The sequence below is a fragment of the Gouania willdenowi genome, chromosome 13 (genome assembly GCF_900634775.1).
Source record: "Gouania willdenowi chromosome 13, fGouWil2.1, whole genome shotgun sequence".
In the NCBI taxonomy this organism is placed as follows: Eukaryota; Metazoa; Chordata; class Actinopteri; order Blenniiformes; family Gobiesocidae; genus Gouania; species Gouania willdenowi.
In genome coordinates this window covers 18,130,559-18,153,745 of record NC_041056.1, presented here as the reverse complement: position 1 = coordinate 18,153,745, position 23,187 = coordinate 18,130,559, and the positions used below count along the sequence as shown (strand labels likewise).

The 23,187-nt window shown below is 36.9% G+C and overlaps 1 protein-coding gene across 2 annotated transcripts in view; it reads left to right on the top strand.

Annotated features, from left to right (window-relative positions):
- mcamb (melanoma cell adhesion molecule b) overlaps positions 1 to 22,481 on the top strand; it is a 50,607-nt gene extending 28,126 nt beyond the window's left edge. Inside the window, exons 2-17 of one of the 2 annotated variants that reach the window (XM_028464124.1) lie at positions 5,883 to 6,007; positions 6,117 to 6,348; positions 9,409 to 9,479; positions 9,563 to 9,650; positions 9,752 to 9,931; positions 10,792 to 10,922; positions 11,028 to 11,163; positions 11,957 to 12,069; positions 13,344 to 13,485; positions 13,614 to 13,735; positions 15,223 to 15,361; positions 15,638 to 15,685; positions 17,767 to 17,808; positions 18,216 to 18,339; positions 19,132 to 19,243; positions 20,242 to 22,481. In XM_028464124.1, the coding sequence (XP_028319925.1) occupies positions 5,883 to 6,007; positions 6,117 to 6,348; positions 9,409 to 9,479; positions 9,563 to 9,650; positions 9,752 to 9,931; positions 10,792 to 10,922; positions 11,028 to 11,163; positions 11,957 to 12,069; positions 13,344 to 13,485; positions 13,614 to 13,735; positions 15,223 to 15,361; positions 15,638 to 15,685; positions 17,767 to 17,808; positions 18,216 to 18,339; positions 19,132 to 19,243; positions 20,242 to 20,244 (1,808 nt within the window). In that variant the 3' untranslated portion in view covers positions 20,245 to 22,481. The remainder of the gene's footprint in view (positions 1 to 5,882; positions 6,008 to 6,116; positions 6,349 to 9,408; positions 9,480 to 9,562; positions 9,651 to 9,751; positions 9,932 to 10,791; positions 10,923 to 11,027; positions 11,164 to 11,956; positions 12,070 to 13,343; positions 13,486 to 13,613; positions 13,736 to 15,222; positions 15,362 to 15,637; positions 15,686 to 17,766; positions 17,809 to 18,215; positions 18,340 to 19,131; positions 19,244 to 20,241) is intronic. The other variant, XM_028464125.1, reaches the window with a different exon arrangement.
- The last annotated feature ends 706 nt before the right edge of the window (positions 22,482 to 23,187 follow it).

Genomic DNA, 23,187 nt, shown 5'->3' with positions numbered 1-23,187 from the left:
AAAATTTAAATCACATTTTTTTGAAAAGTGGAAATAGGAGATAGGTTATGTATATATAAAATTATACTGGTATCAGGAATGGACTGGCCATCTGGCATACCGGGCATCATCCAGGTGGGCCGTCTAGCTGAGTAGCCGTCAGGGTTGAGAACTGGAGGGTAGCCGGTTCAAGTCCCGGTGCGGACCCAAAAACGGAAGTTGTTTTTTGGTGATGGTAGGGTTAGGCTGATGGTACACATCACGGCTAATCTCTCATCCAAAGGTGCACTGCTGCCACCTGCACGGCACCAGTTGGTCACTACATCATAGTACAAGGCTGATATTCATTGGAGAGGTCCGTAACAGTGTCTCCAAGCAACCACCATTGAAAAACACAATTGCCGTATATTTACGTCAATGGCAGTGAACGTTTGGATTTGAAATGACGTATATTTACGTCAATGGCATAGGGTGAGTTAATAAAGTATTTGAAATTAAGAAATGAAAAAACGTTAAAAATAGAAAAATTATTGGACAAAAGTTAGCTCATTTGGATTAAAAGTGGCCAAGAGAAATTCAAGAAAGGACAACAATTGGACAAAAGTGTCAAAAAGAAATTGAACAAAAAAATAAGAAAAAAAGATATCAATTGGCAAAAGGAGCTAAAATATGAAAAAACTGTCAGAACCTTTTGCCATTTTAAGGCTTTCTGGGGGAATAATAATATAAATTAAGACATAAAGAGCCACATGTTGAGCATCACTGATTTAACAGCTTCTACATGGTGTGATTTGGACAGTCAGGACTGAATTTCTGTCCCAGTCTACCCCTGACAAGTAGTGTTGACTCATTAAAGGATTATTTTTGCAAGGAGCAGCTCATGAAGACTGAAGCAGCCTTTGCATTAGTATCTTTTATCTAAAAGAGAAGCTCTGCTAATTTAAGTGTCATGCCACAGATTCAAAGGTATTATTAACCTAGATTAGATGGGCTCAAATATGACTTTCTTCATTTCAGAATTGATCTGTGACGTTGCAGTGCTAGCTTTTTGTTGCTAGATCTGTCATAAAGAAACTGATCAAGTTACTAATGCGATATGATCAAGATGTCCGACAGGAAGGAGAGAGATTGCGACTTATTGAGTGTGGATTACTCTCCTGAACCTTGTTTTCACTCTAGATAACTCCTCGTGGGGAAGATGGGAGGCTGTGAGTGACTCAGCGATGTCCTTCCATTGCTAATGGCCAGGAAATGTCTAGGTTGGGGAAACTAATTGGATTTCTTTAGCAGGAAAGCATCCATCCTGCTCCATTAGAGCATAGTAAACAGCAACACACAGCAGAGGTGGGAGACAGTCACAGAGGGAAAAAATATCAAGGAGCCAATTTTGGAAAAACAAGAGGAGGAAGACAGTGGTTCGGTATGTGTGTGTGTATAGAATACTGTTGTTCTTACAGGGGTCAAACGCTAATAGGGTTAGATGGACCTGCATGATGGATGTTTTCCAATGAGAGCTCATCAAGCTGCCCTGGTGTCGTCAGCATTAGTTCTATCTGCAGGATCACCGCTCTGATTCTTTGCTCTGGTTCAAGTGTGATTAGATGGGCAGAGCAGCTTTTATATAAATGGGACCATTGTTCTGGTTCATGTACATGACATCATAGGCTACATTAAAAAAAAATCACATTCACAGTCGCTGAAGCTGTAACAACAGCAAAGCAAAATTAATCAGAGGACGAGTAACAATAAGCTCACTATTGAGGAAGTAAATTAAATGACTATTATTTGGGAGGTGATTAATATTGAGTATAAAATAGGCTATATATTTCAGTGTTTCTCAAATCGGGGTACGCGATGGCATTACAGGGGGTACTTGAGAGAAAGTTAACAAATAAACTGTCAGTCTTGGTCCCACCCCAGGCGGGAGATGTCAGGAAATGATAAAAACTATTTGAAATAAATTTATTCAGGAGCCACTAAATCAGTGTTTTTCAACCTTGGGGTCGGGACCCCATGTGTGGGAGTCTGGAGTTTAAATGGGGTCGCCTGAAATTTCTGAAAAATGAAAACTGATTTTTGAATTTTTTAAATATTATTCTTTAAAAAAATAATACAAATAAAACAACACAATCTTAAACAACTGTATTGCTGTACTTTGGCTTTGTGAACAATACATCCAGTTGAACTAAAAAACAGTTAAAAAAAATAAATAAAAAAATCGAGTTCAAACATGATCAAAAACTAATTCAAGAATAAAAATGAGGTCACGATCCAAAAAGGGTTGGGAACCACTGCAATAAATACAGTTTTTTTCCACTTATTTACAAAATGAGATTCTTTAAAATGTGTGTTATCACTCATTCATTCCATCATTATGCTCTATAGTTATTTTCAAATAAGTGGGCACTTGGATTCAGAAATAAGAGAGGGGGTATTTGAGCCCAAAATGTTTGCGAACCACTGATGTATTTGATATTGCATTATGTGAAATAAAAACAATAAATAGATATTTAAAATGATTTCTTTTTTTGGGAAAGGCCCAATATATACGATCTTATCCGTAAATCAATCATTTACAAACTTGCTGAACATTGAATGGTCAAAGTAGGATGGCAGCCAATCACATGGCAGCCATGGCCTGCCATCTTTTCAGCCATCAGGAACTCTACAGTCACCATGCAGGAAGGCGTTGGCCAGCCCATGGGACCTCAGGGACATTCTCATATATGAATGGGTTGCATCTTTTACGTGTGGTGAAAATTTGGGAGTCCCTTTTTTTTTTTTTAAAACGAGAGCAATGTGTCTTGAAGAGTGACCCTGGAAGGGGAAAACCAGTCGTTCCTCAGCGATGGATCCCAGAGGAACAGTGGAGCTTCTATACTGCCTGTAAATTGAGCCTTTCTTGCTGTGAGAGGGTGACATGCTGGAATGCAAGACATTAATGTGGACATGGGTGGGCTTTTCATTCCAGCCATACATAGCATCTAGCTCGTCTCTCTGAATGTCCATTATGTCTTTTTCTGCCTGTATGCTTTCTTTGATTCCCAGCAATACGATTAATTTATAGATTTTAAAGTTGCTATTGTTTCATTGATCACTTTAGTTGGTAATGCTGGTGCCTTAAGTACATAGTCACAGAGTTATTTAAATACATTTTCCCAGAGTGTTATTGATCATAAAAAAAAATATCTGGTTTACAAGTTCTGACCAGCTTGGTGCAGGTCTTTGTGTAAAATTCAACAGAACCTGTGAGCCATCTAACTAAATACGACAGCTCATCAGCTGTTAATTGTGTGCTTTCAGAATGTTTGTTCAAATTCTAATATTCAGTTGAACCATTCCATTGTATTTGATCAATTTTGATCTGAAATTATGTAAAACATTGGCAGTTTTTGCCACTTTTTTTTTTTTTTTTTTTGCCATTTGAGCCACACTTAATTTTTAAATCATTAACCATCTAGACCATGGAAGGGCAACAGTATCACAGCGGGGTAACAAAAATGCAATTGTATCTGATCTGAGGGCCACATTTTTAACATTTATGTCAGCATTTAAAATAATGACTGATCTGAGAATTAATACGTCAGTTTTCAGTATTTTTGTGTGTTTTTTGGAGTCATTATGTATGTTTGTCTTGTTTTTTGTGTTCTGGTTGTGATTTTGTGTATTTCTTTGTCATTTTCTGCATTTTGCTGTTGATTTGTGCATTTTTGGGGTCACTGTTGACAGTTTGTGTGTCTTTGGAGATATTCTGTAATGTAAAGTTGTTTTTTGTGGTTTCGTAGTAATTTTGTTTGTTTAAGTTATTGTTGTCTGTCTTTGTTGTCATTTTGTGTTTTATGATAAACTTTGTGTATTTTTGTAATTTTTTGTTTTTTTGTGTAATTATTAGGGATTTGTTTTGGGGGGCCGCACACAATAAGACCGAGGGCCACTTGTGGTCCCCGGGCCGCCAGTTGCCTATGTCTGATCTAGACAGGGGGAGCTTTGGTTACTTTGCCAGTCTGATCACAAACTAGTAAATACCACCTACATCCCCATTCAAATGGTTGGTTATTGGTTATATTATATTAGTTATATTTTTCCCAAAGAAAATAAAATAATGAGACTTTAAAGCTTTGCTAATGATCAATTGGCTATTTTTCCTTAGTTTATATACATATAAAGAGTGATTTTTATGCTTTTTGTAAGGCAAAAGTGATTGATATTGTGTAGACGGTATTTGATAACTGTCAACGCTTATAAAAGCATGTTGTTAAAAAGGGTTTTCTTATAAATAAAAAAAGTCACAGAAACCAAAATGCGTATCTATTGAAATGAAGCAAAACACAACTGCGTTTGTCATGAAGTGTGACGCCATAAACGGTTTATTAGGACCTGCGGTAAACCAAGTTAGAGTTATAGTGAGCTGCCACAGTCACAAACCTAGTGGGAAACTCTGGAATGAAGTCATATTTTTGAAATAGTACATTTTCTTCCTGGCATTGGCACAAACTGCTAAAGTGCAACCAGCTGTATGATGTAGAGCCTGGGAGGTATAAGTATCTGCTCCTTAGGATTCATTCATCATTCGGTTCTGTTCTGTTCTGTTCTATAAACAAGTCTATGAACTACATCAGGACAATTCTTCACCTCAAAGGAACAACTACCTGTAATTATAATTCTAAATAAAAGAATAGTGTGAACGTTCCTCCCCTTTTGATATTTTTAGTACAAACATGATCCAATGTGATAATTTTCAAACCAAGGTTGGGGTCAATTACATTTTTCAGTTACAATTATGTTTTCAATTACCCATGTTCGATTGCAATTCAATACGATTACAATCGACCAACATTTTTTCCAATCACAATTAAATTACAATTATTTTTTTACCCTCAAAGTCAATTACAATTACGTTCTCAATTACAAAATTTAAATTACAAATAAGTTAATGAAGTGTCTATAGTTCTGGACTTCAGACAAACCTGACTATAGTTCCGGCACTTCCTGTGCGCATGCACAGTTCTGTCACTGCCGGACCTTTTCTACATAAGTGTAATGTGCCTGTGTTTCCACCGCATTATGATTGCCGAGTGGTCTAAGGTGCTAGATTTAAGGATTTTTCTTTTTTTTCATTTTAACATACTTAACATGGCAAATTCCACCTTTAAAACTACATATACGAAAAAAAAGAAACAATTTAAGGGTATTCCCTGGGTTAGGGTTAGGGCTAAAATAAACTGACGGAACTATAGCTAGAAGGACATGGACGCGGCCATGACAAGGACATGGCCGTGACAGGGACGGGTCCGGCAGTGACAGAACTACCGGCATTCGGCTTACTGCGCATTCGGACGCACAGGATGTGCCGGAACTATAGTCAGGTTTGTCTGAGATCTGGTCCAGACCAACAGCACCTAATAAAAGCATCTTTTATGATAAGCGGTCCCAAATCAGTTGTAAAATACACGAAAAACAAATAGCTATCATCTAATTCCTTCATATCTATTGGTTACCATGTTAGGCTTCCTAATCATTGAACATATAGGTTTTAATATTTTGTGTGGGCGTCTCAGCCTTTTTTTTTTTTTTAATCAATTTACCCCTCGATTTAAATTTTTTGAAAATGGTCAAATGTGGGAAAGCTTAAAATGGAACATATTTTAATAATAAACTACATATGTGTAGAACTGTAACATGGTCCCCCAGTTTTGTGTTAAATTATATTTGACAAGTTTTATACACTTTTCATGGAAATTTCAATTACAAAGTCAATTATCTGGACTCAATTACAATTCAAATATCATTACGACAGCAACAGATTTTTAAAATTACAATTACAAATAAAATGAATGATCAATTACACGATTAACCAACCCTGTTCCAAACCTATACATTGAACTCCTTTTCCTCTCTGTCAGCGTGGGCTGACGTGCAGGTGAACATGGAAGACAAGGTGGAGGCTTTCCTGGGAGATTCGGCTCAGATCACCTGCATGTTCGCGTCGGACGATGGGATCGGTGCCATGATCATGCAGTGGCTCTATGTGAGTCCTAATTACACACACACACACACACGCACACACACAAATACAAATAAAAACACTACTCTATGTTGTCTGTGTCTGTGTAAAACCTTTGATGTTTCATTTCCAGGTGACACGTTCAGGTGATAAGCAGAGAATCTATTATCAGGATGCAACCATGAAAGTTGTGGATCGCGGCACACCGTACACGGACCGGATCAGTGTGAATGGGACTGGAGCGACGGGGGAAGTTGTGCTGACAATCAGCAACGTGCAGCTGGACGATGAACTGGAGTTCATCTGCCTCATCAAAAGCCTCACCGATGGGATCGGAGAGGGGCGCACCAGGCTAAGGGTGTTTGGTAAGATGAATTGTTATGAATTTATTATTGCTGTTCTAAAATATTGGATTGCACATTTGATGTTATGTTTGAGTTTTGAAGAAGAATAGTCATCATTTTTACCTTTTTGACCCACAACGAAATGAGTTGTAGATGTGTGTGTGTGTGGCTGGGATATTTTCTACAACTTAACTTATATGGTAAAATCTACTCTACCATTAATTAAACTGCCATTATTAGTTGAATATAACATATATGATTTCAGTCAATAAATGAAGTTCCAAATATACCTAAACCATTTGAACAACATTTTACAAAGGTGTGACAACATACAATCTTGTTCCTGATCAGAAAATATATTTTTATAGTGTTGAGATTTTCGCTAGTTGTGCTAAAATTCGGATTAGAATTAATATGCAGAAATGAAGGAGAATGTAAATCTGACAGATGTTGATGGCGCCTGTGCATTTTGTTTTTTTTTTTTTGTTTTTTTAATTTTAATGGCTCAATTAGAGTATTTATTGTGAATTTAGTTTTTTTCATTGGATTTTTGCAGTTGTTAATGGTGAAGAATGGAGGTAGGACTTAACAAGCATAAGCTTCTTCCTATCCCCTAATGAACGAATCAAATGTATTATATTGAAAGTGACTTTTTATTTCATAGAGATTTCTGTTGAGATTTGTTTATTCGTTTTCGTTTTCATCCATTTTTTTCGATCGTTTGTTCTAAATAAATGAATAAATAATTAATATTAAGAGTTTATTTTTATTTTAAGAGTTAAAATTATATTACTGTTGGAAAAAAAAATCTTAAAAGATAACGATTTAGATACCTAGATATTTTAAAAAGAAGAGTACCAAGCTGACAAGGCACTAAATGTGGATAAAAGTCATCATACCTTTGTTAAAGTTACACATTCACATGTTTTCCATTTTGCTCTCTGAAAAGGAAAAACCATCCCATTGCTGTTAAATACACACAGTAAATGTTTCTTATGCTGCGTTCACACCAAATGCGTGTTCTGCGGCACCGGATGCATCTGCCGCACAAAACGTACCGCAGGGTCCGCAGGATCAAAAAATTTTCCCATTCCCATCATACGCACGTCTGAACTGAAGCCCCACCCACCAGCGACACATCCAAGTCGGTGAGTTTCACTGCCTGCTGAAGTGAGGAGCTGCGCTCCCTTTTCTCCTCTCATAAACATAAACCACCAGTGAAAAAAGCCAGTGTGATTAGCGGCTAATGCTATCCTAGCTCTGTGCCGACTTTCAAAGATGAAAACTACAGAGAGAACTTTTACCTGCTACTACCACCTCCTCGCTGATTCTTCTCCACGCCAAATCCTTCCTAGTCTGGTCCCGGTTATAAAGGCTGTGTCATACAGCTCCAGGAGGTCACACACAGCTTCTACTCCATGGTTGAATGGGTGAACAGTGTCCGTGTTGACGATCTGACGTCAACAAAGACTCTGAACAGTCGTACGGATATTTTGTGATGCATCCGGTGTGAACGCAGCATCAGATGTATTAGACTAGTACATTGCCCGTCGAAAATATGTATTCATGTGGGAGCTTAAGTAGAGTTGTCAATTATGGCCAAATGAGTGTGTTTGAAGGTTGGAAATACAAAAAAGGTGGACATACTCTGTAGTGTTATAAAGAGGTATATTTGCAGGTGCAAGGTAAAATAGCGTGTGCAATTTCCCTGGTTTAATTCTATGGGACATGTGCGTGATAAATTGATAAATGAAGTTTGTACAAATGCTGTGGTTTAGAGAGAATCTGATAAAAGACATAAATTTGTGTGTCTGTCTGTCTCACTACCTGTCCCTGTCCGTGGACGCCTCTGTGGGCGCAGTCTCTCACACACATATCTGCCGCGTGCATGCACCTACTCCAATTTGAGACTTTTGCAAGAATATCACACACCCTTGTGCAGAACAAACGCTAATCATCGTGGAGCCATGTTGTGGACCCATCTGCTCACAAAAAAGTTATAATCCTCTGACGAAGCAGATAGTTTGTGATATGGTGCCACTGCGCACAGTAATGGAAACGGAGGAGGAAGTTAACTCCGTGACTTGTGATTTAAAGGAAGTTTGGGATCATTTGGGATAATTTTAAATAATCATGAAATATTAACTTAAATAACTTTTAGCAGTACAAAAACAATTTCAATATTGATCTTTTTTAAACCCAAACAAAATGCGACACAGTGACGTCATATGACCCGGAACCGGAAGTAGCGCACTCAATACCACGGTCACTACTGAGAGGGAGCCATAATCTTAAAATTAAAATGGGCGTTTTGAACGTTGAACTCCTACCGTGTCGGGGAGATATTCGCTCCACATACATACACACATGCACGCACGCAGACCTTTTTTGCTTTATAGATAGATAACACTAACACACTGCAGGGATGTTACAATATATTTCTATCATAATATAACACATTCACATTCACCAGTCTTTTTTAACTTTGCTTGTTAAACTTTAAACATAATGGAAAAAATCTAATTGCAACATCTGGTTTGAGCAAATTTAACCTTCTATGTTAAATCCAAACAAATTGCGACACAGTGACATCATGAACCCAGAACCGGAAATAGCGCGCTCAATACAGAGAGGGAGCCATAATCTTAAAATAAACATTTTGCAACACCAAATGACTCAAAAATGCACACACTCGGATTTGGAAGCCGTTGACAAAGTTTCAGGTCGAACTCATACCGTGTCGGGGAGATATTTGCTCTACACACACACGCCTGCACGCACGCATGCATGCACACAAAAGTTTTTTGCTTTATAGATAGATAGATGTTTAAATCTTATATCAGTTTATCAGCTTTCTTGCATTTCACTCACACACTGTTCTCTAACTAAAATTGGTCTCTCTGTCATGAACTCAGTCTCTACTGACCTATTGGCAGATACTTTAATTTAACTAACTATTTAAACCTAAACTCCTACAATCTGAAAGGATTTGGACTGAATTCGTCTCTGTTGCAAAGTATTGCTTTATTGTTGTTTCTGAAACTTTTTTCTGTCTTCACTGTTTTCCCAATGTTTGTGCAGCGACACCGAACTTTCCGACCGTTGAAGCCGTACAAACAGGAATCTCAGTCAGTGAGGATGACCCATCCAAGGTAAAAAAAAACCAAAAAAAAAAAACATAAAAAATACAAAAGACAACTAATCTTTCCTAATTGTATTTCTATCCTGTCATGAGGTTGGGACATGTGAGGTGAAAAATGGATACCCCAAACCGAACATCACTTGGTACAGAGATAACACACCCCTACGCAGCAGGCCAGGCGGTGAGGCACTTCAAAAACAACTTTTTTCAATCTTCTTAGTTTTTTGCTGTTCATAGTTTCATTGTTTTTCTCTTCCTGCCTGTGGCTTTTATTCATCTCAGAGGTGAACATGGTGTCCAGCGTCACCACTGAATCCAGCGGACTGTTTTCTGTCGTTAGCGAGTTGAGGATGAAGGTGACGAAGGAGGACAAAGATGCTTTGTTTTACTGCGAGGTCACTTATTTTGTACCCGGAGCCACACTGATGACTGAGACCAGCCGCTTTAACATCACTGTTAACTGTGAGTTAAAACATCACAAAGGTGTCTAACAACATCATTACAGTGGTGTTTACTGCTTTGCAACAATTATTGGTTTTACATTTGTTTATATTTTGCCAAAAAATAACAGAACAACTTTGGAAGTTAATATGTAATAAATCCAAGGTTGGAATTAAATACCAATATTAAGTTTTTTGAGCAATTTCATCTTTTGTTTTGTATTACAGCTTTTATTGTATTTGGTATTAGTATTATTAACACAAATATTAACAACATTGGTGCATCAAATATAAAAAATATCTTTAAGTTATCTTTAACTGCAGCTGATCATGTATTTGGTGTTTGAACTCAAAAATGTTCTTGATAAGTAAATAAAAGTATTTTTTAACTGAAGTCTTTGATAGATGATTTTTGCTTAAAACTGTATAACTTTACTTATTTGTTCATTAGATGTCCATTAGCTTCCACTGTGGTAGTTGCTAATCTTCCTGGGGTCCATAAAAAAATTAAAATAAAATAAAGATTCTAGTACATATAAGAACAGAAAAACATACAAATACAGAAACATTACATAAAAAGGTACATCAAGACACATTTTCATTACACCAATAAATACGGTAAATACATGATATGTACATTAAGATTGGTAAAAAAAACGATGATTTTAAAGATTTTTTAAATATGCACAAATTTGACATGTCTTTCAGGTCCCTAGGCAATTTTTTCTACAAGTTAAAAGCTCTAAATAAGACAGACATTTGTAAATAGATGGAATTAATGGTTGGTGTTATTGGCTTTATCACATATTGAATAACTGACAGTTATTGGTAGGTATTACGTTACCACTCTGTGCTATCTCTAATCCATGCTCTGTTGTGCAGATCCACATACTGCTTTAGATATCTGGGTTGAGTCGCCAAAAGGAAAAATTAAGGAAGGGGACCGAGTGGAGCTTCAATGCAGCGGAGATGGAAACCCTGCATCCTCCATCTTTACATTCAAGCACGTGATGGTAAGGAAATAAACATCATGCTCATCTTGACATTTGGTCACTGTACCATCCATGTGCTGTCAGAGTTTCCTGTTAACGTAAAGGGATCACTGGTTTTCTTTGCAGGAGGAAATAGGCTCAGACAGCAACGTGTATGTGCTGTATAACGTGAGCCGTCGAAACAGTGGCGTCTACGAGTGCACCGTTTTCGACCCGGACACTGCTGAGGAAGTCTTTCAAAATACCACAGTGTTTGTTAACTGTAAGAGTTTTACACCAATACACGCCAGGATTGGGGTCAATTACATTTTCCAATTACACTAATGTCTTCAATTATCCATGTTTAATTACAACTCAATTACGAATGAATAACCCTGTAAACCTTAACCTTCCTGTTGTATTAGCTCTCTGTTAGCATCTCTTATGATATGTTTTTTGATTGATTCCCTCACCATCACGACACTCAATAGTCCACTTAAGTTCCACATGCGTTCTGGTCGAGTGTGCGCTAGCTGCTGGGAGCTTCAGCATCAACTCTTGTAGCGCCATTTTCTGTCTCGTAAACTCTTTTCCTCTCCCTCTGAGCTCTGCCCATCACGGGCGATCTCTCATCCAAAGGTGCGCTGCTGCCACCTACATGTCACCAGTTGGTCACTACATCATGGTACACGTTAGATATTCACCGGAGACCTTTGTCACACTGTCTCCTAGCAACCCCAGCCGAAAAACACAATTAACGTCTTTAGACGTCTTTGGCAGTCATCGTTTCTAAACCAAAAGACGTGTTTAGACTGAATTATGAGTTTTTTATATAATTTTTAATACAATTCTAAAGTCAATTACCTGAACTCAATAACAATTCAATTACTATTACAACAGGAACATTTTTTTCCTACTACAATTTTAATTATGTCCTCATTGTAATTTATTACCCATTACGCAATTACAATTATAATTGACCTCAACTCTGATATACACACCAGACACTCCTCACCTGTCAGTGCTTTACTTATTTATTTTATCATATTATGGTTTTCTCTGTTTGTTGACTTTAGATCTGGATTCTGCTGTGGTGATGACTGACGACAGAAAAGTTGTGCATGGAGAGCAGCTGACAGCCACGTGCAATGCACTCTCTTCTCTTCAGACAGAGACAACCTGGTTTAAGGTTACACACACACACACACACACACACACACACACACACACACACACACACACACACACTAATTCAATCAATACAGAAGTCATAGTGAGGCTGCAGAACAGCTAAAGCTTAGCTGCAGTCGAGCGAAGCTGAAAGTTGTAGCGTGTAATCGTGAGTATAAAGACTGAGTGATAAAACCTACAGGTACCAACATTTTCTTCAATTACAAATACGTTTTTAATTACCCATGTTCAATTACAATTCAATTACGATTACAGTTACCAAAATTTTTTCCAATTACAATGAAAGTACAATTATTTTTTATCCTCAGAAAGTCATGTACAATCAGGTCCTCAGTTACTAAAGTTTGATTACAATTAATCACAATTACTGAGTCTGAAATAAAGAAACAATTGCAAGTTAACCTTCCTTTTGTGTTAGCTTTCTGTTAGCATCTCTTTGACAACGGGTCCTAAATCAACTGTAAAATACACTAAAAACAAATATCTAAACAAATATGATCTAATTTCTTTCCTATCTATTGGTTACCTTGTTAGGCTACCTAGTCAATGAAAGTATTTATTATTTTTTAAATGGAAAAATGTGGGAAAGAAAAAAAATTATTAATTGCTAACTACATATGTGTAGAACTGTCCATAACACTGTAATATGGTTCCCCAGTTTTCCATTATATTATAATTTTCATGGCAATTACAATTTCAAAGTCAATTACAATTTGATAATGATTACAACAGCAACAGATTTTAAAAATATAATTGACCCCAACCCTGATGCTGACCCACTAAAAAAATAATCTACCTACAGATACTAATAAAGTTAGCGTAAAGCTGCTACCTATGATTAAATTAGATCATATCATAGTGTAAGCCTCATAGATCAATGAATCAAACATCATTTACACCAAACAGGACGGCAAAAGGTCGAAATTGAGGCTTGAAAGTTTGTTTTGATTTCCACTATAAACTCTTATTGACATTTTTGGAAAAGTTTTGAGCATTGCATTTTGGGATTTTGAGTCCCGTAAACGGATACTTAGAAGTGTTTTTACTTCATTCTTCACGTGATTTGTTGTGGTTTTCACCAGACATGATGGACAGCGATTCATTCGACACTATTTTTGTTCTAGTAGTTAACGATATTCTCTGGGATATCAGAATGAAGTAAAGACAATTCTATGCATCTGTCTCAGTGACTTCATTCACTCATTTCGATATGTATAATATATCTTTAAATACTAATAATGTCTGACTGAGATGTCCTTTTTGTGCTCACAGGAAGGGGAGGAGATTTCAAAGGGTCACACTTTAATCCTGAACGATGTCACGTACGACACGGCTGGAACTTACATGTGTGTAGTGACGGTTCCTGAGATTGAATCAATGACCACCAGCAGCCTGCTTCATGTCGATGTTGAGGGTGAGTTTGATTACAGCCTGTGTGGAATTACTGGACAATCCTTTCTGGTGAGGAATGTACCTGCACTGTTTGAGTCTCATCGCCATATTCCATGTTTTATTTTGATAGGGTTTGTTTTTTGTTTCCAGGTCCACCAGAGATCATGGAGCAGGACACAGAGTTGGAGAGTTATGATAAGTCGGTACAGCTGACCTGCCATGGCAAGGGTTACCCTGCTCCACAAATCACTTGGACCACCTCAGACGGAAAGGTACCAGTGAGGAAAGCATCTCGCTGTTTCTCCCATTAAGTGTCAAATGGCACCAACTAGAATAGCTTAATCAGACTTTTCACCCTAAGCATGCAGGATGGGCTTTCTGTAGAAGACGGAGAGATGGTATTTTGCGTTGCAGCTCACGGAAATTTTGCTGTGAATTTCTTAAAGGGACCACGTCCTGAATGTCATTCAAAAACTAGTGGTTTTAAAACTACTTTCAGCAACTCAGAGCTGCCCTGAAAGAAGCAACACTACAGAATTTAATCACACATTTCAGCCTTAATGAAGGAAAAAGTCAAAAGTGGCACAAAAAGTTGATTTTGTGCTGCTACCCACTAAACATCCGACGTCCACGGACCTCCAGATCATATTCATATCACGTCAGTCGGTCTGGACCACATCTGCACGTCTATATGACATCCAAAATAGGCCAGCATCCTGACCACGACCTCATCTGGACCTTGATATGATGTTCAACATTTGAAGCGATTTCACTTCTCATGAAATTTAAACAGCCTTGCAATTCTACACACAGTCACAGACAAATGCGGATGTGTGTATGTGCTTCTGTTGGTTAAAAATCATTATTATTCAGTATTATCCACAGTCAGTATATATCCAGGTGTACTTCATAAACCTTTATTATGCTCTGCGATCTTTTTAAGAAATATTTAATGTCAAGCTCCCATTGAGCAAGTCAACGTTGAAACAACGTTGAGAAGACGTCTCTTTCGGATATCGTTGGGTCAGGCTAATTTAACGAACGCACACACAACAACAATGCCAAAATTACATGTAAACATTACAATACCCCCCAAAATATTGTATGCTCCTACATTGCAAAACAGTTATTAAAATGTATTTTAATGCTGTGTTTTGACATAGTGTTTCAGACAATTAATTTGGTAAACATTTCAAATAACTGACAATGTACATTATTGTTTTTTTTGTAAAAGTATATTGAAAAATATTGGTCCATATCACCCACGCCTAATGTAACCAAAGCATTAACGTTTTATCCTGTAAAGGGTATGATTGTCCAAACTGTGGGAAATGAGGCGTTCAAAAGACCTGTCAAAGTAGGATTTTATTAACATGAGTGTGTTACTTCAAAAACCAATGGAAATCACTAGACTGTGTTGCTACACTATTTTTTTTTTAAAACGAAGTAAAAAGTGTGGCTAAAATAACTTTTTGTTGGATGTTAATTGTACTTGGAACCAGTTTGATAAAAATCTTACCTAATGTTTTTTGGAATATTTGAAAAGTACTTTGACCTAAATTATCTTTTATTTCTTTTATCCAATGATTTCAAGTAGGTGAATTGGTTTATTTTACTAGTAAATAACTTTACAATAGTCTACTCTAAATAATCTGAATTTAAAAAATGCGATAAAATTGTGATATTAATTTTGACCATATCGCTCACCCCTACATTGGTGGTTTCCTGAATCCCCACCACTTTGTTTCACTCTCTTCAGGTTGTGACGTCAACTCCAACAGAAACTGAAGAAGGTTTTGAGAGCCTTTTCACTGTTCACGTCACCTCTAACATCACTGCTGTCTGCAATGCGTCTAACAAATACGGCGCTGACTTTGTCACCTACAACATCAAAGCCAGTGAGTTCTTCCTGTTTGTGTTTTTAGTGTCTATATGTGCATATGGCTCACTTCCTGTCTTTGTGGCTTTTCTGTTGTAACCGTGTCGTAAAGCCTTGAACTATGTAACGTACTGTTTTTAGTGCTGCCTGTGACTCTTTGACTCTGTGTTGTTGACTCTGTTTTGGGGAAACTGTGGAGTTGTTGTGTGGCTGTTCGGTCAGTGCACCCCCGTCATTACCTGTCAGTGTTGTAACTAGTAGTGTCCTCCTGTCTGTGCCCCCTGCCTGTTTTCAGTTACACACACCACCACACCAGAACCTACCACTATTTCCCAATCCACAGGTAAGAACATCACTACTTCAACCCACAATCCTAAACTCAACAAAATGTCCTGTTAATGTCTGCATGTCACAGATGGAGGTTCAATTGATTTTCTTTAAGTATATAAATTGAAAGCTAAAGCCACAAATCAAGCACTGATGGTCTGCAGCCATCGCCGCCAAGTGCATCTATTCCAGATTTGTTTTCTCTCATTATTAACATTGATGTCTTTTTAAGTGGATTTGACATCAAGTTGTTGTGCCGTGCAGATATTTATTTTGAACAAAATGTACACCGAGATGTGTGATTTAACTATCAAAACATTCACATGCGCAGTGAGTCAGTGGACTGTTGATATTCGGTGCATAAACTTAATTACAATTGCAATAAACGTTATTTTTTCCCACGTACATATTACATATGATTCGTGGTAGTGTCATAAGTATGTGACACTCGTACATTGATAATACTCAATAACCAAAGTAATTCCTCAGAGGAAACACATGCATACGATGTGGCTTCACTCTCTTTAAAGGTTACACACAGTTTCTCACCATATTCAATTTATTTCACCTTTTTTTGTATAGCACAAAATGCAACAAAGACATCTCAAAGCGCTGAACAAAATATAAAGTCCATAGTAAGAAAGAAGGAACCCAACAAGATCCACATGAACAAGCATTTAGCGACAGTGGGAAGAAAAAACTCCCTCTTTTTTATAGGAAGAAATCTCCAGCGGAACCAGGTTCAGAGGTGGCAGACATCCACTTCCACTGGTTCGGTTAGTGAACAGAAGGGCAAACAGAATAGCATGGAAGGATAGTCCATCAGTGTTCCAGACAAGTTGAGTCATGAACCATTGATCAGTCCGTCCGAGTGTTCCAGACAACACCCGTCCTCCTGCAGCTCCACTGGTTACCAATAACACATCGCATACATTACAAAATATTACTATTCACTTTTAAGGCTGATTGAAGAATATCTTTATTTCTATTTCTCCAATTAATCAAAACTTTGTCATTTGTTAGGTCAGTTAGGATGAGTTAAGGTCCTGTTTGTTTAGGATGACTTCAGTTTGTAGTCTGCTAGTGGGTTTTTTAATCTGAAATTATTCATGAATGAAAAATTTCTCATAGTGAGTCTCCGATTTTCCCGAATTCTGTTTTGGAGTTCACCCATTTTAATGTCATCTTGGCATTGGTTTACATTGTTTAATTAGCTTTCCCTAATTAGATGTATTGAAAACAAGCACTAGATCACGTGAGATTTTTAACATCCAGCTGTTTGCTAGAGCTAGACATTATAGATCAGCCGTTTCACAGTGAAAAACAATGTGTAAATGTGTAATATTGTCCCAAAACATGTTGATAAGAGTTCAGTTCATGTCATATTGCTATTTCCATTTCAGAAGGTGAAGTCAGTCTCATGTCATATATATCAGATTTTTTGTGAGAAATGACATTTCCATCCCTCTGACCACCCACTTATGGAGACAAATTGTGTGTAAATTTGTATTATTGTTATTATTATTTAACCAAACCATGATGCGTGGGGCAATATTCAGTGTCAGAATCTTCTCAGTTTTGCTTTAAAGAAATAAAATAAAAATGTTCTTATTTAAATGTAAAATGTATTTAAATATATAGTTTATTTAAATATACAATATATTCAATGCAACAATGTTTGAGCTCAGATATATATTTTGTGCTGCATTTTAGTTGAACTACATTTATAGTTTATAAAATAGAGTTTAGATACAGAATAGATTTATTTCTATAGTTTTTATTATTTCCAGTTATCTCCCGCCTGGGGTGGAACCAACAGTGACACTTTATTTGTTAGTTTTACACACACTCGCTCTCAAGTACCCCCTGTAATGTCATCACCTACCCCTAGGAGTACACGTACCCCCATTTGAGGAACACTGTTCTAAATCAAAGTAGATTGCTTAAGCCACAGAAAAAATAGGATTAAAGTAGTTACCGTAAAAAAACACTGCACAGCCCCGTTTAAGGTCAGATGTAGATTGTCATTGTACACTGGTGGTATGCCGTACACTCATTCACTCACTGGTATAACTGTGCTCATGTGGTTTTTCTCAGTCCAAGCAGAAACAGCTATCCCACCAAAGAAAATCAAGAAAGGTTTGTATGTCACGCTGTTGCAGATCCTCTCCCGCCTTCACGATGAAGACACAAAGCTTTCTTTGATTTCTCCTCCGTGCACTTCCCTCGCTCTCATCATTTATCACACACTTCTCTCATGATGAACTGAGCGTATGAATCACTGTCCCCTCCCCCTTTGCATGTTGTCATGCTGTAGAACAAGCACACCTGTCCACCCACGGGTCTGGAAACCTTTGCATCTCCCTCTCTGTAGGTTGCCAGGTTTAGGTCACTTGAATGATGCTCGTGCTACTTCTCTTTTTGGACACGCTGTCAAACTCTGTCCACTCTGCACCTCAATCAGTCCACGCCCCCTTTCTCATTTTTTTTTCAATTCAAATGCAGTGTATGACCCTGCTGTTGTTTTTGTGCTTGTTCTCCAACAGAGAGCAATGGTGTTATCATTGCTGTCATCATCATATGCATCCTGCTCCTGGCCATCTTGGGAAGCGTGCTGTATTTCCTCTACAAAAAGGGCAAGATCTGTGGACAGTCTGGAAAGCAGGACCTGTAAGTACAGTGTGAGAACTTCTGTAACCAACAAGTCATGTGCTGCAATGAGAAAATAAACCATGACACGTGTGTTTCAAACATGTCTCACTGAATCATGTGTACCATTCGCTCTTTGGTTATTCTGTTTTAAAACCAAATCAAAATAAAAAATAAAGTGTGTTTTTTTTTTTGTTTTTTTTACTGACTTAAAACCAAATCAGAAATACCAGATAAGCAGCGTTTTTCTGTTTTAAAATTAAATCTTATGTGTGTGTGATATTTGGATATTTACTGGGAAACTCGGACAAGAGCTCCATATTTGAAGCTCACCACACAGAGGGGACCCACAGACGAGGGCGGACTTTTACTACTGGACAAAAAAGCAGCAACGCATAACAAGTCACATTACTGATGATCTGGTGAATTTAAACATTATTAATATATAAATAAATCAAAACAAAAAATGGATGTTACATAAAACATGCACATGATGTGATTAAGGGAACCAGAGGTGGTGTAATGAATCTACTGGTGCTCCTAGTTTCTTGTGATCAACTTCTGTGTGTGTTGATGGCTGCCGTGAGTGGCTGGCGGTATTATTAGTTTAGATTATTAGTTAATAAATAAATAATAAATAACCACACTGATTATTTGTCATTTTTATTTGGTTTTAAAACGGAATAACCAAAGAACGAAGGGTACACAGACTTTGCTGCACTACCAACTCACTCCTTTCTTTGAAGTTTTTTTGCATTAAATAAAGTTGATTCAGTTCTTGCATTCTGGGTAACTGGTTGTTTTTTTCTGCAGCACCAAAGAGAAGTCCAGCAAAGATAACATAGTGGTAGAGATGAAGAGCGACAACACAGAGGAAGCAATTCTTCTTGGCGTTAATGGTGAAAAACTACTAACTTCTGACCAGGTGCACATTTAACCAATCCTTTATCTGCTTATTCTCTGATACTGCTGATCTGCTGACACTGACATAAATGACAGCTGATCCTGGCTGTCACTTGTTTTTTTGTTTATTTGGTTTTTTTTTTTTTTTCTTTTTTTGCAAGTAAATACTGCTATTATATTAGTTATATTATATTATTTATTATTAGTGCTAAGACTTTATTGTGTTAATTCCAATGAATTAATTACAGAAAAATAACTAACAAAAAATTCTATAATGCAGTTAATTACTTTTTTTTTTGCCAAAATGAATAAGTCCATGATTGACAAATAAGCAAAGTCACTGGATAAATGATTGTAGTGGACTGTCGACCACTCTCTGTGGTACAGGATGTGGGCGGGGCTAGAAGCAGTGCTACGGATAGCACCCAATTTATGAACTGCTGTGTAGAGAAGAGAATTTCAAATAAAATTCATCAGCTTCATCAGTTGGTATATTTATTACATGCCACAGATATTCTAACTATTTTGCACTTTTCTTTAATACACAAAAACAAGCACGAATATAGCTTACTTAGATTTAAGTCCATTTAAATTGAAAAACGTTGCTTCTCATGTCAAATATCTATATCTATATTTCATCAAATCATTTTTAGATTTATATTAGTAATATTTAATTAAGAGAAAACATGAACAGTGATTGTAAAGAGTGGGTTTCACGTTTATTATACCTTTTAAAATGTTTATTTTGTTATTATTTTTTGGGGGGTGCAATTTGGTCACCTGGGTTGCCTGGCGATAACGCCGGCCCTGAGCGATAATAATAATGCATCAATTTTATATAGAGCTTTATCATAGACACTTAAAGGCGTTTTACAGAGTTAAGGGATTATTCTTTCACTCCATACTTGCTGGTAAACTACAATTGTAGCCACAGCTGCCCTGTGGCAGGCTGACGGAAGCGAGGCTACCGATGAGCGAAACAAATGCGTCCCCTGACTTGTGTTATTTTGTCTTTTGCAGTAAAGAGTCGTTTGTAGCAGAGTTTTAGGAGAAGGCTGCAGACGCACCAACAGCTGCTCCCATGCTTTCCTCTCAGACCCACCAATGCCTTCAAGCTTCCCTCGATCCACAGCTCCTGATCGCACAGTTATGTCACAGAGAAGCTCACTTGTCTGTCAGTCGGTGTGACTACAGGTGACTCACACTCAGTTCGCTCCACTGCAGCTTTTTGCTTTTCTTCACCTTTTTTTATCCCAAACATGGAGCTTTTTATGAGGAGCGATCTGAGCACACCGTCACCGAACTCTGCTATTGTATCATCTACCTGCAAACCAGACATTAGGACTGTGTTACTTTAAGCCTTGTATACACTGCTGTCAGGAGCACAAAGCTGATCAGAGACTGTTTTTATATCTGCCTATAAAGAGAACCTCAGGCAACCACTGAAGAGCAACGTGTACATATTACAGTCTGTGTATATATTTTCTTTATTTAAAATAATACAAGAAAAAAAAAATCAAGGAAAAATCAACCAGATATATATTTTTCTGTTTTAAATGTTTATGAGGCGCTTTGGTTTTACCACTCATCTGGTGTGCATAGTCTGTCTTGCCTGAGTCTGGACACTGAATCTTCTGCAGGTTTATTGGTTACTAACAAGTAACCATCTTGAATCCACAAACTCACCAAATATTTCCTTTTATTTTTATTTTTTAGCTCACTTAACTACAGACTTCACATTTGCTGTTTTATTCTTTGACTTGGTGTAACTTTTAGCTTTGAACACAGCGATTTGTTTTTTGATTGCAATTATTTCATTGTGAAACAGGTTAATGACCTATTTCTGAATCTGACACTGAATGATTAACAGTTTGATTTCCTTTGAACTTTTTTTTTGTTTTTGTTTTTTTTTTTTAAGTTTGAAACGCTGCCATTGTTTAGGTTGCAGTGTCAGATGCCTTAGGAATAACAAAGCCACATTGAAAGTCCACTTTCGTACGGTTAGTTAGTTACTGCTTTATTTAAAGTTTGGTGGTGCACTGATTTTTTTTTTTTTTTTTTTGATTTTTTTTAGCAATTGTATTGTTTTGCATCTAATGTGAAACAGTTTTTATGTGATTGTGTGTTAATACAACATTACTGTAGCTATATTTGTCTAAGGAAGGCTGAAAGCAGAACTGATCATTCAGCCACAGATTTACTTTTCTGCAGGGTTGTGTGTGAAAGGACAAAGTGACTGGAGGCTGGAAAATTTTTTTTTTTTTTACATCAATATGAACTAATTTTTTACTTTGCCTTCTCCAGAAATCCTCGCTCCTGGTCCTAAAAAGCCAACTTTTGTATCTGTTTTTGGTTTAGATATCAACACTATGCTCTAACAAACCTGAACCTAATGAATGTGTAAATGTGTTGAAGTATTTAAAACATCTAAACAAAGTAGGACAGCAGTCAGAGTTGGGGTCAATTATAATTGTAAAAGAGTAAATAATAATCGATTATGGCAGAATTATAAATGTAATGTTTGTAATTGCCATAAAAATTGTAGAAAAATTGTCAATTATAATTAAATGCAAAACTGAGGAACCATGTTACAGTTCTGTGTACAGTTCTACACATATGTACTTCATTATTAAAATATGTTCCATATCAAGCTTTGCCACATTTGACCATTTAAAAGAAATTAAATCGAGGGATACAGTGGCTCAAAAAACCCTCAGAAGCACACACTTAAGTGATTAAAACCTATATTTTCATTGATTAGGAAGACTAACAAGATAACCAAGAGATAGGAAATAAATTAAATGATATATATTTGTTTTTAGTGTATTTCACAGAAAGCTAACACAAGAGTGAGGTTAACTTTTATTAGGTTTGCGTATTTGGAATTGATTTTTGGAGAATACAAAATAATTGTAAATTCATTGTAATTGGGAAAAAAATGCTGGTCACCGTAATTGTAATTGACTCCAACCATGACAGCAGCCCTCCAGGACCAAGAATGTAGAAATCTGGCGACACTGTTGCAAATATAGTCCCGTTTCCAAACTTAGACAATCCAGCCAATGTGCAGTCACACCATTTGTTATTTTGATCATTTTTTGCTGCGTTTTGGAGCTTCCACTGTCAAATGTTTGAATGATGTCAAATGCCTTTTGGAGTTTCTGAGTTGTATGTTGTATTGTTTCGATTCACCAACAGAACCTATTATTAGTAGTTGAGAACTATGCCAAATAAAGACGGACTGTTTAATGAACAAAGTGGACATGCTTTTGTTTGCGTTGATGTTCGTTCTTCTGTCCGTTTGTATGTGACCTGTTTTTCCCCCTGTTCTAGTGAGCGCTGTATAAATAAAGCTGAATTTGACTTATTGCTGTAATAACTTAACATAATAAACAGGACAAGGCACTGAAACAGCTGTTACCCAGGTTTCATTAGCTCTGCTTCAGTGGAACAAGAATAAATGTTAATTCTCCAACGTCCACAGGTCTATAAATATAATTATTTATGTTTTTGCTTTTGTGCACAAACACCAATAGATTTTTACATAAATTGAGGAAATGATCAATCGAATGCAAATTCTGTGCAAATATTAAAAAAACCTGAAGTCTAAAACACAATTTAAAAAAATAAAAATGAAATGAAAAATACAGTATTAAAACTGGAAAAATTATTTCAAATTCCAAAATATGGAGGTAGGGCTGCAGGAAAACATTAAAAAGGGCGAAATACCAAAAAATGAGGTACTTTTACAATAGCATTAACTCAACAAAAACATTTTTATGCCTGACTATAGCCTTTCCTCTTAATTTTGGTGCTTTCCACTTTTTCGTCATTTTTCATGACTTTACGGGATCTCAGCCCAGTTTAAGCATTTGTGTTATAATTAGGGGGAACCGCGTATTTAAGCATACGCAGTTCCTAGGACCAGCGGTGCTAGGATTTTTATTATAATATTTATTTTTATTA